This window comes from Labeo rohita, chromosome 15 (assembly GCF_022985175.1).
Source record: "Labeo rohita strain BAU-BD-2019 chromosome 15, IGBB_LRoh.1.0, whole genome shotgun sequence".
NCBI lineage: Eukaryota > Metazoa > Chordata > Actinopteri > Cypriniformes > Cyprinidae > Labeo > Labeo rohita.
In genome coordinates, this window is record NC_066883.1 from 8,142,693 (window position 1) to 8,156,108 (window position 13,416).

Below are 13,416 nucleotides of genomic sequence, written 5' to 3' on the forward strand. Positions count from 1 at the left end.
TCAAAATATTCCTTAAAAATAAATGTCAATATTGCCATTGTCAGCCAAACTTAAAGTCCGCTATTTTGATTTCTGTTGAAAACCTGCACTGCCCTCCAAAAGTTTGGAAACACCCCTGGAAAAGTGTGGTTTTGGACAATATCAGCATAAATCCTTATCTTTTTTTTTTGGTGCGAATACATTAAAGTAACTTGACATTATCATTGAAGACCAGCAATAATAATTTTCATTTTGATTACATAATAATGGCATGTATACACGTCAAAGTCAGACATGCCCCTTTGCCAGCTGTGATGCCTGGTTACTGGTTTAAACTTGGCCCAGGTTTTTAAAAGATTTTTGGGTCAACACACCTTAATAGCTTCAACAATTGATTGCCAATTAAATTTAGAATACAATGAATTTAGGCCCAGATTATGCAGAGCTGTAATAGCTGTTAATGCTGGATATTTTGATGAAGCGAAAATGTAAGTTTTTTTCTATGTATAAACTGTTTATGTAATAAAATGTGTTTTTGTAGTTTGTGTTGTCCCTTATCAGTGCAAAATTATCACAAATTAAAAAGGATTCATGCCAATGTTGTCCAAAACCCCACCTTTCTATGGCATTTCCAAACTTTTGGAAGGCAGTGTACTTCTTTTGATCGTTGGTCCGATATTCACCAAAATCGAGTCAGATCATCTTCAGACTGTGCTGACAAAAATGTAAAAAAAAAAAAAAAAAATTACGTGTCTATAGACAAAACCATTTTTTCTGTATAGCACCGCAACAAATTTGAGGCATGATGCCAAAATGACTCTGAGGTTGTATCTCTGCAATGCTTTGACATATGACAAATCATCTTAAAATGGGTTTAATTACTCATTGCTACAGTTGGTCTGCTACTCCATGGCATGCTTAGCTCCTCATTTTGCCATTATATATTTGAAAGGATTATTTTAAGAGGAGTTTAGAAATTGTGCCACCATTAAGACACTATCTAGGCCTATCTATGAAGAAAACACTCAACACACTCCAAACAAATCTTTGTTTAAAATCGCTTTTATTTCAAGATTTTTAAACTCATACAGATCGTAAGGCATCTGCACAAAGAACAGTTTCTGCAGAGGTTTAAAAAAATCCTTTCCCTCAGATGGTGGACGGGTTTCAAACCAGGTTTGATATAGTTGTTTTTTTGGTGTTTTCCCCCTTTCCCCCCCTCCTTATGTTTTAATTTCTCAATAATCTTAAATTACAGCTATTATATAATTTTATACTCTTGATTTCTTACAGCAGTCAGACAACGTGAGAGCAATGACAGAGAAAAAGAGTGTTTAAAATCCATTAAATATGTACATAGAGGCTTCACATCACACGCACACACATGGCAGGCTAAACAGTACTATGAGGGGAGCAGACCACATCCACATGATGTGTTGATGCATCTATTTACAGGTCCCTATACTTACTACACGATGACACTAGCTTCTCTCGTATGAGGAGGCGTCGGAGGAGAAAGTATGCGTCTTTTATGCGTTTTTTTAGCTTTGAGTTTTATTTCCATTGGTTTGTTTTATGATAAATGGGTGAATCATGAAAAGCAGTAAGTCCTAAAACCTTCATTAACCTTCACACACACACACTTTTCCCATCCCTGACCCGTCCGTAACGCAGGGCCAGTGAAGGTCTGTGTGCATCCGACTACAGTTTTGAACTTCACCCTAGACGTACTGCGCTTGACACGTAAAGGCCCTGATTAAACTGGTAGGACGCCACATAGGGGACAAGGTGTGTGTGATATGGACGTGATGAACGTGAGAAGGGTTTGCGTGAGAGGAACTGACATCGTGCGTCTCCGGTGAATGATCTAGGCTACTTGGACACTCTGACGCGGAAGATGACGCGGCCCAGGAACTTGTCGCGGTCGTCGTTGTTGAGCAGGTTTGAACCCTCCACCTTGCACTCGATGGTGAGCTCAGTGTTAAAATCTTCCTCGGTGGTCAGCAGCAGCTTCACAGCTACAAGCGGCTGGACGTAGTTTGCCTAATGGAGAAAAGAACCGAGAAAAGACAGCCGAAATGGCAAGAAATATAATAAACTATGCAACAATAAAGTATGGACACAGCAATATAAAAATGGTCAGATACAGATGTGATATAAATCTTGTTTTTTTGTTTTTGTTTTTTAGTATTATTAATAAAAAAAAAAAAAAAAAAAAAAAAAAAAAAAAAAAAAACACAAGCCCTGACTTTATCTTCTACCATTAAAGGTGCAATCAGACCAATGCAAATCAATTATAAAAATTATTTATATTTTAATTCCATATTTTCTGCGCTAATAAAAGTATATATATATTAAACTTATTAAACATATTTTTAAACATTTATCTTTAAGCATTTTATATATATATATATATATATATATATATATATATATTTTTTCTATACATCCAAAATACATATATTCATTTTAAAATATACATATTAAAATAGCGTATTACATGTTTATATATATATATATATATATATATATATATGTGTGTGTGTGTGTGTGTGTGTGTGTGTGTGTGTGTGTGTAACATTTGTACAAAATACAAAGAGTATTAAAATAATATATAAATACAATTTTACAGTAATCTTATTTACTGTATTTTCAAAACAAAAAAAAAGACATACATATATTATTTGTATAAAAAAAAAAAAAAAAATAATAATAATAATAGTTAAAAATGAGCCCTGATTTTTTTTTTTTAAATTTTTATTTAAAAAAACAAAACAATTTAAATATATATATATTTAAAAAAAAAAAATATATATATATATATATATATATATATATATATATATATATATATATATATATATATATATATATATAGCCCGTATTTTCTACGCATATATATACATTTTATTAATATATAATCATTTATATATGACAGTGGTACATAGTGCATCCCTACAATTAAACATTGTGATTATACTGTATAGTACTCACATGCAACGTCTTGCCATAATAGGGGAAGTAACGCTTGTCGAGTTTGCCCTCATCGGGGAAATACTGCATCTGCAGGGGATTCTCTCTCTGTATCAGGGGAGAAACACGACATAGAATGAGATCACACTGCTGCACTTGACGGACAACACGTGTCATGTGACTCGTGTGCAGTTGCCAGTAGCAACAGACTGCCCTCACATCACTCAAACTGATGACACCAAGAAAAAGAAGCACCCCTCAAATGCACAGACAGCAGATATCTGAAGAAAGCAGGTTAAACACAAATCCACGCTTAAAAGGGTGAAACGGCGTCATACAAATGACATTTCTGGCAGGATTTTGCATCATGTACTGTATATGAACGCATGAATCCATAACTCTCTGCTCGCAGACCATCACAGTCATACCGTATATATCCAGCAGTAGCAGGAAGCAAACAGCTGTTTCCACAGGTCGGGAACAGTTACAAGAATGCTTTCAATAACTGGTTCATCTTTCATTAAGTGAACCGAATGAGATGATCTGCTGTAAGCTTTTGAAATGGCTGAGTATCTAGGAACAGGTCAAAGTGATGCATGCTTGCAGACAGTGTAGTCCAGGGGTGCCCAACCCTGTTCCTGGAGATCGACTTTCCTGCAGAGTTTAGTTCCGACCCTAATCAAACCCACATGTCTGTAATTATCAAGCGCTCCTTGAGATCCTAATTAGCTAGTTCAGGTGTGTTTGGTCAGGGTTGGTGCTGAACTCTGCAGGAAAGTCGATCTCCAGGAGCAGGATTGAGCACCCCTGGTGAAGATACTAAAAATACCAAAAGAAGCTATTTATAATCATTTTAAAGCGTGGTAGTCTGAGACAATGATTCATGATTTAATAATCAAATTCAAAGAATGTAATTATTAAGAATCAGCACAGAAGCTCAAAAATGTGCAGTGTTTCATTAGTTGCTTTCACACACACAGCTTTTGCTGTAAATGTACAGCATGCATTCATGTAACCATGAGCGAACTATACACGGACCTGCTTTAGCGATTTTTATTTTTTGCCAGGCTGGAAATGGTCAGTATTGATGCTAGTGCTGGATAAATTACTTAAATTATAGTCAGTTAGTAATGTAATCCATTAAATTACACATTTTGGGTAATATAAGCAGACTCATTTTAGATTACTTTTGTTATTAACAACATGAAGTGCATGAAACATTCATGGGGGATTTATGAGTTTAATAGAGTTTCAAAGGCAAATAATTAAATCATATAAAAGTTCCTCCAGTCATGTACTGTAGATAACAAATAATGTGAAACTGTGCGTTTAAACAGACAACTTAAAAGATGAAAAATAATTATGAAAATTTTTTTGTTATTGTGTGAATAATATGTAATCAAAAAGTAACAAATCTGATTACAAGAATTTTAAAATTTAATAATTGCTTAATTTATTTAAGTACTTAGTTTTTGGAATCTGATTATATAATCCAGATTACATGTTATCAGTTATCAGTTACTACCTAGTACTGCATGTAAAAGATGCCATTAAGATGCTCCAAGGATACTACTACTACTACTACTACTACTACTACTACTAATAATAATAATAATAATCGTTTTTGTGCAAGTAAAATTGCACACCTTCTAAAGGAGCTGATGCGATAAATTATCAGACCTGGGTAGATTACTTACAAATTGTAATCCATTACTGATTCCAAATTACATGACAAAAATTGTAGTTAGTAATGTAATCCATTACATTACATTAGTTATCACATTGTTTTGAACAGAATAATCTTATATCATAATGTAAAAATACAAGGAGTGATAAAATATATTCCTTTCATCGTAATTAACAACATGAAGTGCATTAAACTCATTACAAGGTTTCCCAAACTTGGGTTCGTAAAGGAACTGCAGGGGATTTGTGAATTTAGTGAAAGGCTAACAAGTAACTAAATAATAAAAATTAAAATAAATCATTTTAAAATAACAATCCAAATAATACACTTACTAAAAAAGATGCTTTGTTTACCGGCAAATGTGATACTTTATTAAAATATTTATTTTAAAATCTCAGGGGTACTTAAAGGGGTCACTGGTCATGACTTTAACTTTAGTTAGTTAGTAGTAATGTTGCTGTTTGAGAATAAACAACATCTGCAAAGTTATGATGCTCAAAGTTCAATGCAAAGGGAGATATAGTCTTTTACAGAATTGCTGACTGACCACCTCTTTAAAGTAAATATATTAGGTGAAATGGGTACAAATGTTGCAAATAATTCTGCAAATAAGAAATGACAAGAATTTGTGCATTTTAAAAGCCTCTTAATAATGCATAATAATAACCTACTGAGTGCTCATTCAAATAAAAATGAATGTGTTCATCAGTAGATGCAATGTTGAAACTACTTAAACCTAAAGTCGTTTTTGTAAATCGACTGATTAAATGCGGTGTCGCCACATGACTAATGACTACTCTATGCATGAATGTCCACAAAACTGGACTTTGAGTATAAGCGGTAGACTATTGTAGAAAGGAAAATTTAAAAGATAAAAAAGAGGAATTAGAGAGAATCAAATGATAATTAATTTATGGCTATTGTGCGAATCATGTAATCAATAAAAAAACGTAACTGTAGTCTGATTACGAGTATATTGAAGTGTAACTTTAATTACAAGTACTTCATTTTCGGAATCTGATTACATAATCCAGATTACATGTAATCAGTTAGTACTCAGATCTGTAAACTGTCATTTACTTGTGTGCGAGTTCATTTATCTTGATTTGTTGACGTACAAAAACACTGATGCAGATTTTGGGCCTCATTCATGAAACACAAGCATGATTAATATGTGTAAAATGTTTGATAACCATTCTTACGTAAATTATTGCATTCAATTTGCAGTGTTACAGACAAATTCATTTACTAGTTTGTGTTCAATTTGTGAAAAATTTACATAATGTGTTTTTTAACAATTTACACAAATTAAATATACTCTTTTCATATCTAATCATTGACATACGCATGGTTTTACGAACAAGAAATTTGCCCACAATTTACACAAATCCACAAATTTGCTCATGTTCAACGCATTGCTAAAAAAAAAGTGGGCCTATTGTACATTCACTATACTTGGCGAAACCACGTTTTGATGATGCTATTAAAATGCATAAAACATCAAGCATCGTTGCTTATGTGAACAATAGATGTGGTAATATCACTGGAAAAGTTAATACGAAAACGTAATCGTTTCATGTGTGAAAGTCCCATTGAAACATTGCAAGGCCTCTATAAGTGGAAGTTTGTTTAGTAAGAAATGGCTTGAAAGATTGAAAGCAGGAACCACTGGCACAATTTAAGAGCAAAAGCATTAAAGTTCAGAGGACACAGAGATCCTAAGGAGCAGAGGGCACTTCCTTGTGTCCACTGTATACCTTCAAGGGTCAGACGGGTGAGAGGTCTTAGAGAAGTCATGAGGTACAAAAATGACAAAATGATAAGGGCAGTAAAGAACTTCTCACGGGACAAGTGAAAAACAGGGCAGGTCTGATAGGAACGTCTCGCATCTGCAGCAAACAAGTGTCTGAAATGGGTCCAACATTGCATAACTTGTCCCTGATATCGGTTAGATGTTTGTGGACATGTTCGTAAGAATACGTAGGAGGTTACTAAGGTCAAAAGACAATGTTTTGCAAGAAAAAAAAAAAATATTATAGTGTCAATAAAATCAATTGGAGTACCTGAAAAACCATGAATTTCACTCTACCATTATAAAGTTATGTGTGGAAGATTCCCAATAGCAATAGGCCCTGTTTACACCTGATATGGTGAGCCAAACACAAGTGCTAAATCAGCACTTGTAGAGTAAACATCACTGTGGCCTCGACAACCCTAAAGGTCATGAATACACGCTACTGGGTTGCTACAATAAGTTTTGATTGACTAAATCACAAGATTCCAAGTCCCTTCCTGTACATGTGGGTTGTTCTTGATCAGAACAAGTTGTAAAGTGGACCGGACCTTATGCTGGCTATCCAAAGCAGGGGTGTCTAATCCTGCTCTGCACTCTTAAAAAAAAAAAAAAAAAAAAAAAATAGAGGTTCTCCATCAGCATCAGTGGTTCCATGAAGAACCTTAAACATTAGAACTACCCACCAGAATTTTCCTCAGTGCAGTGTTTTGTATAGTATGCGTTTGGCCAATCAACATACATTTATGTTGCTGGTAGTTCCTATTGTGTTGAGTTTGACCCTACAGTGATGTAATTTAAGGGGCTTTCACACCAGGTAGTTAAAGAAACTAGCCACCAGGGCGCTTTCCTGATAACTAAATGTTCCCATAGGCCAGGGGTGCCCAACCCTGTTCCTGGAGATCGACCTTCCTGCACAGTTTAGTTCGAACCCTAATCAAACACACCTGTCTGTAATTATCAAGTGCTCCTTCAGATCCAGATTAGCTGGTTCAGGTGTGTTTGGTCAGGGTTGGAGCTGAACTCTGCAGGAAGGTCGATCTCCAGGACCAGGGTTGAGCACCCCTGCCGTAGGCCCACTTTCCTGGTTGCATTCGCACTGAGAACAAAGTTTTGTTCACAGCAAAGGAAAACCAGTCTCCTCTTGGCCTACATCACAATCTTTTGACATTTTTCTTTACAAATGCTCTTTTTGTACTTCTAATTGGTGACCATTGTTTTGTTTTGCTCTCTTCTCTGCGTTTCCACAGCCGTCAGTTCTCAACAGAGCTTACGCTACGTCTACGTCATCCGCAGGAACGTCACTCTCTCGTGAACGTGCGTACAACAGATTACAGTTTAAAGGTTTATGTAAGTTCTATATATGTGACCCTGTTTGATTACCTGGAATCTGAGGGTGCAAAAAATAAATAAATAAATAAATAAATAAAAATATTGAGAACAATCACCTTTAAAGTTGTCCAAGTGAAGTTCTTAGCAATGCATATTACTTATCGAAAATGAAGTTTTGATATTTCCGGTAAGAAACTAACAAAATATCTTCATGAACATGATCTTTACTTAATATCCTATTGGTTTTGGCATTAAAGGAAAATTGATAATTGTGACCCATCCAATGTGTTGTTGGCTATTGCTATATGATGTTACAAAATATTTCTATTTCAGATAAATGCTGTTCTTCTGAACTTTCTATTCATCATGGAAAACCTGAAAAAAATTCTACTCAGCCATTTTCAACATAATAATAATAAATGTTTATTTTTGAGCAGCCATTTGGCATATTAGAATGATTTCTCAAGTATCATGTGACTGGAGTAATGATGCTAAACATTCGACTTTGAAATCACAAGAATAAATTGCATTTTAAAATATATTCAAATAGAAAACAGTTATTTTAGATAGTAAAAATATTTTAAAATTTTACTGTTTTTGCTGTACCTTGGATCAAATAAATGCAGGCTTGGTGAGCAGAAGAGACTTCTTTAAAAAAACAAAAACAAAAAAAAAAAAAAAAAAAAAAAAAAAAAACAGATCTTACCAACTTTTGGTGGGTAGTGTATGAAAACATTTCTCCAGTGTGAAATAAAAAATGGTTCCAAAAAAATGGTTCTTTGGCAGTGCTTCCAAAACAGCCTCTTGGAATCTTTATTTTCAAGAATACAGAGGGCAATTTTCCATCAAGTTGAGCTTTAGCCCTAATAAACACCTGAACCTGCTAATCAAGATCACTAAACTTCCATGCAGATGTGCCTGGCCCTGTAGTTGCAGGATTGGACATACCTGGTTTAAAGTATGGCTAACATGCTACCATTTCACCAAGAAATCTTTTGATTGAGTCAATCGAAATGGATAATAATATCAGGAGTAAACAGGGCCTTAGGGGTGTCCATGGTGTGCAAGGACCCACGGCTACATTTATTTTACCTAAACACTATGCATTATGTTCTCGATGGCTGGGGATCTGAAGGTATACATCATTTCTAGAATGAGGGCGGTTAAAAGCACTAGAGACAAAGCAGTACAGGAGAAAGGCAGCAGAGAGATGGAAAAGGCCCGGGGCAAGGACCCTGGGGAAACAATGGGGGGGCTGGGGCCCAGAGCCCGGCATCTTACCCACCATTAAAACTGCTGGCCCTATAGGCAGCGTGGAGAGAGACCAGATACAAACAGATGTGTGAAAACGCAAGATGGAAAGACTCACGCACATTAATTCAGACTCGCTCTATCACGTCACACTCATCCTCGAACACAGTGAAGCTAGTAATGCAAAGTGCGATTTGGGAATTACCTTGGCTGTGCAGCTGATGTGCGGGTCTCCTAGTGGCTTAAGCCCAATCACCTGCAAAGTAGTATATACAATGAACAAACATCCTTCTACATCTATAAACAGGTTGACATTTCTAGGATGCAACTGGAATACAACGCATGCCGGATTGGATATTTTGCATCCTCGCATGCCAACATCTAGCTGTGACCAGGGAGAGGGTAAAAACAGCGACTTACTCGATTCATCTTGACTAGGATGCATGGCTGACCCTCAGAATAACCAAAAGTAGGATCAGCCAGTCCAGAGCACTGTCGTAGCACACTTCTCTTGAACTGGCAAACCTTCTTCTCCTCAAGATTGTCTTGATCATAGTAAACACCATCGGGACAGTCCACGTTCGCCTCCTGCAGAGTGTCATTGTATGCTGAAGTAGCAAATGAGAGAGAATAGACAGTGAGATCAAGGTGCTATGGTAATCATCAGCAGCAGTTTATGACAATTGTGTGGTTGGAAGATGTTGTTCTTGCTACAAAGTACTGCTCTTTAAATAACTAATAGTTTTAGTTTAAAATCTGCATTCAGTTTAAATTTGGATTTGGGACATTGGATCTTGAGGAGGGAAGACGAGAAAAAGAATCGTCGACAAAGATTTCAGAGGACGCCATGTTGGCTCTGTCATGTGACCAACGGTGTCAGTTTCACTGCACTTCACTGGCATTCACAACTCCTCAAGGGATAGTGAAGTATCTATCCATCAGATGTGCACTTCAGAATCTTCAGTAGGGTACATTTCATCTACCTTCAGATTTTTCTGTCACTGATATATATATATAAAAAAAAAAAAAAATTGGTTAATGCGACCTCTGCATGTGTTGGGCACAGCTAAACCACGATTTGCTACTGCTAATCAGTGGTAGGTGGATCGATTCTGAGATTTTCAAAATGCACCGCAGTTCTCTCTGGAAACGATCCTGATTCCTGACTCTCTGATGCATCGATTTATTTTCACAGCCCTACTCTGAGCAGCACATGATGTCATCTATATTATATGTCTCTATTTTATATACTCTATTTTCCCAGAAAAGAAAGACTTGTTGGTTTTAGCAGATACACATGACCTCAAAACTAACAGACATGAACTGTAAACCACAAGACTCCAATTTTGATTGCATGGGGTCCCTAAATGAGTCACTCATGACTACTGAAGCTGATCTTTAGCTGATCTATTCAAGAAAGACTTGACTTTATAAGCTTTCAGGTGGGGTGGTGATAACATACAGTTGATAATTTGTGCAGTGAACAGGCAAACTCATGTACATTCAACCATCAACAGTGGTAGATCACATCCAAACAGAGGCTACAGATGTTATTGAACTGAGAGATACAAAAAAAATGATGAGTTAACTCTTGTTTTCTTGCACAATATCTGACTGCACAACTTTGTCCTCCTCCTAAATTCTTAAGTGTAGCAGTTGCTTGCCCCAAACATGACCTTGATGAACAACAGAGTTGCAAAAACACACGTTAGTAAAAATGTGTCTTTATTTGATCTAAAATCTGGCTGTATTAGGAATATCCTCCAAATATGATTTGTTGCAAACATTTTTAATCCACACATACATGTTGTTTGCTGGTTCTCAACAGAGTTAGGTTCTTGATCTTAAAACCACATAAACGTGGTTTAAATTCGATCTTAAAGCTCAAGAGTTCAAGAGGTCTAGTCTTGCTCTGGGTCTCTGTCAGGGGTTCACTTCAACCTTAATCAAACACACCTGAACAAGCTCCTCAATGTCTTCCTCAAGATTGTTAGAAAGCCACAGGCAGGTGAGTTTAATCAAAACTGAAGCTAAACTCTGCAAGAAAGTGGACCTCGAGGGCCAGAATTGAGAACCACTGGTCCAGATCTTAAGGGGTCCTGGTATTAAAGGATCTAAATTTGACAGGGTCTCTAAATCTGACATTGGTTTTATTCTTGGAAAGCCTGGTACTGTTCTGGCAGTCTAGGAGTCTTGGAGGGTCTTGACTCCAACTTTGGTTCTGGTCTGGTTTAAGTATTCTCTGATTTAGCAGATTAGGTTCAGGTGGTGCAGTATTTGTGATCACTTTATACTATAACAAGGCAAATATTTAGAGAGGTAGGGTACTTAAAAAAAAAAAAAAGAATGAGACTCACGTTGTAGGAATGACTCCAGGTGCTGCACATACTTGCTGTATTGCTGGGACAACGATCGGTTATATTTAATTTCCAAGGACTTTGGCCTGATCATCAGCCCTGTGGACAAAATATGCCATGCAGATGTACATGATATAAATTAATGCAGGTTATAGCACACATAGAGGTCCATTTTGTGTCATTTCCACAATGTTTTCTTATCTGCAATAAATCTAAATGATTCATGTAAGATTCCTTCAAAACAGAATCCCTTCCTTTTTCACCTCCATGACTTTTCCAGTCTTTCATGATGACCAGATAAGCATTTCTAAAAACCATATTACCTAGCTTCAGACTTTATTTTAAGCTCCAATTCTTACTATTAAAGGGTTAGTTCACCCAAAAATGAAAATAAGCCTGTTGTTTACTCACCCTCAATGCATCCTAGGTGTATATGACACCTTCTTTCCTTCTTTTAGACAAATGCAATCGGAGTTATAATAAAAATTGTTCTGGCTCCTTCAAGCTTTATAAAGCAATAGATGGGTGTTTCTCTACATCAGTCCAAAACAAGTCTAATAATATGCATCCATCCATAGTAAAAAAAAAAAAAAAAAAAAGTGCCCCACACAGATCTGGGGTGTGAATAAAGGCCTCCTGTAGTGAATCGATGTGTTTTTTTTAAAGAAAAATATCCATATTTAAAACATAAAAATCACTTTAATCTAGCTTGCGTTGACAGTTGTACACGGACGCAGCCCTGGGTGGATGATGTATGACGTCAGCGTTGCGCATGCATCTTTTAGAAGTGACTAACGCAGATGCGCAGTGGAGAGAGAAAAAAATTAGAAGTACAAAACGAAGATTTGTAAAGGAAAATGTCAGAGGTTTTCGATAGTCGAAGATTTTCGAAGTCAGGAAACCTTACTTCTTTTGCTCCTGTAATCAAACGTCGGTTTTCAAGAGACTCACAGGCACATGGGCAACGCCAGCGTCCTACACCATCCGCCCAGAGCTGCTTCTGTGTACAATTGTTAGCGCAAGCTAAATTAAAGTGATTATTTCGTTTTAAATATGGATATTTTTCCAACAAAAACACATCGATTCACTACAGGATTTCTTTATTCGCCTTCCGGAACCATGTGAGGCACTTTTTATTATAGATGGATGCACTTTATTGGACTTGTTTTGGACTGATGAAGAGAAATATGCATGCTAGTTTATAGTGAGAACTGCTTCTAAAAATAATGTGTTACTATTATATCATTTGAATAAGTAGAATTAGATGTTTTGAAAATTATGTACTATTCCAAAGGCTCCTGTACTTATGCTCACTGTGTGCGTTTTATTGTTATATCAGAACACCTTTTGGTCGTAATCATTGACATGTGCTCATTAACGCCTTAAAATCTTGCTTGGAACAGTCAATTGATAATTGGACACCCTAAACTGCAACTTGTCTGAAATGATGTCCAACTGCGTCTGTACTGAGAACATTCTGTTACTAAAAAATGTCGAGGAAGGAGGGGAGGGGGGAGCTGAAGGAGGAAAGAGAAAAGATCAGTGGGAGGAATAAATTGACACTTGGGGAAGGATGAATGATGGTGAGAGAGAGAGACCTGTGAGCTGTGTCTCACTTCGCTGGGTTTAACGGTGCTCATAATCGAACAAGAGGACGGAATTGGAGCGCTCTCATCGCAACCACTGTACACAAGTGTGTGGGCTGCAGTTTGTACCACTGTATGTGTGTGAGTGTGAGAGAGAGTGTGGGAGGCTAATGGATGATGTGTTACACTGCTGAGACTGCTGTTGTGTGTTCTGATTGCAATGGAGGTAACGGTAAAAATAGCACGGAATAAATCACATCAGCTAAACGACACCTCTACTGCACATTCTGTCTGTTCGGTTACACTCGATGTTATTCCGACGAATCAAAAATTGTGTTTATAAAAGAATTAATAAATCCCCAAAAAAATCATTTGACAACTATAAAATACATGAGCAGATCAATAATGGATCTGAAAGCAGATATTGATCTGATTCTCACTGTGCACCATGTGATCACT

General features: G+C 36.5%; 1 protein-coding gene across 1 annotated transcript in view; it reads right to left on the reverse strand.

Annotated features, from left to right (window-relative positions):
* Positions 1–1,025: 1,025 nt before the first annotated feature.
* atp1b3b (ATPase Na+/K+ transporting subunit beta 3b) overlaps positions 1,026–13,416 on the reverse strand; it is a 33,965-nt gene continuing 21,574 nt past the window's right edge. The window contains exons 3-7 of the mRNA XM_051129356.1: positions 11,372–11,470; positions 9,435–9,622; positions 9,220–9,270; positions 2,974–3,060; positions 1,026–2,022 (exon numbers count right to left, since the gene is read on the reverse strand). Coding sequence (XP_050985313.1) covers positions 1,852–2,022; positions 2,974–3,060; positions 9,220–9,270; positions 9,435–9,622; positions 11,372–11,470 — 596 coding nt within the window. The 3' untranslated portion in view covers positions 1,026–1,851. The remainder of the gene's footprint in view (positions 2,023–2,973; positions 3,061–9,219; positions 9,271–9,434; positions 9,623–11,371; positions 11,471–13,416) is intronic.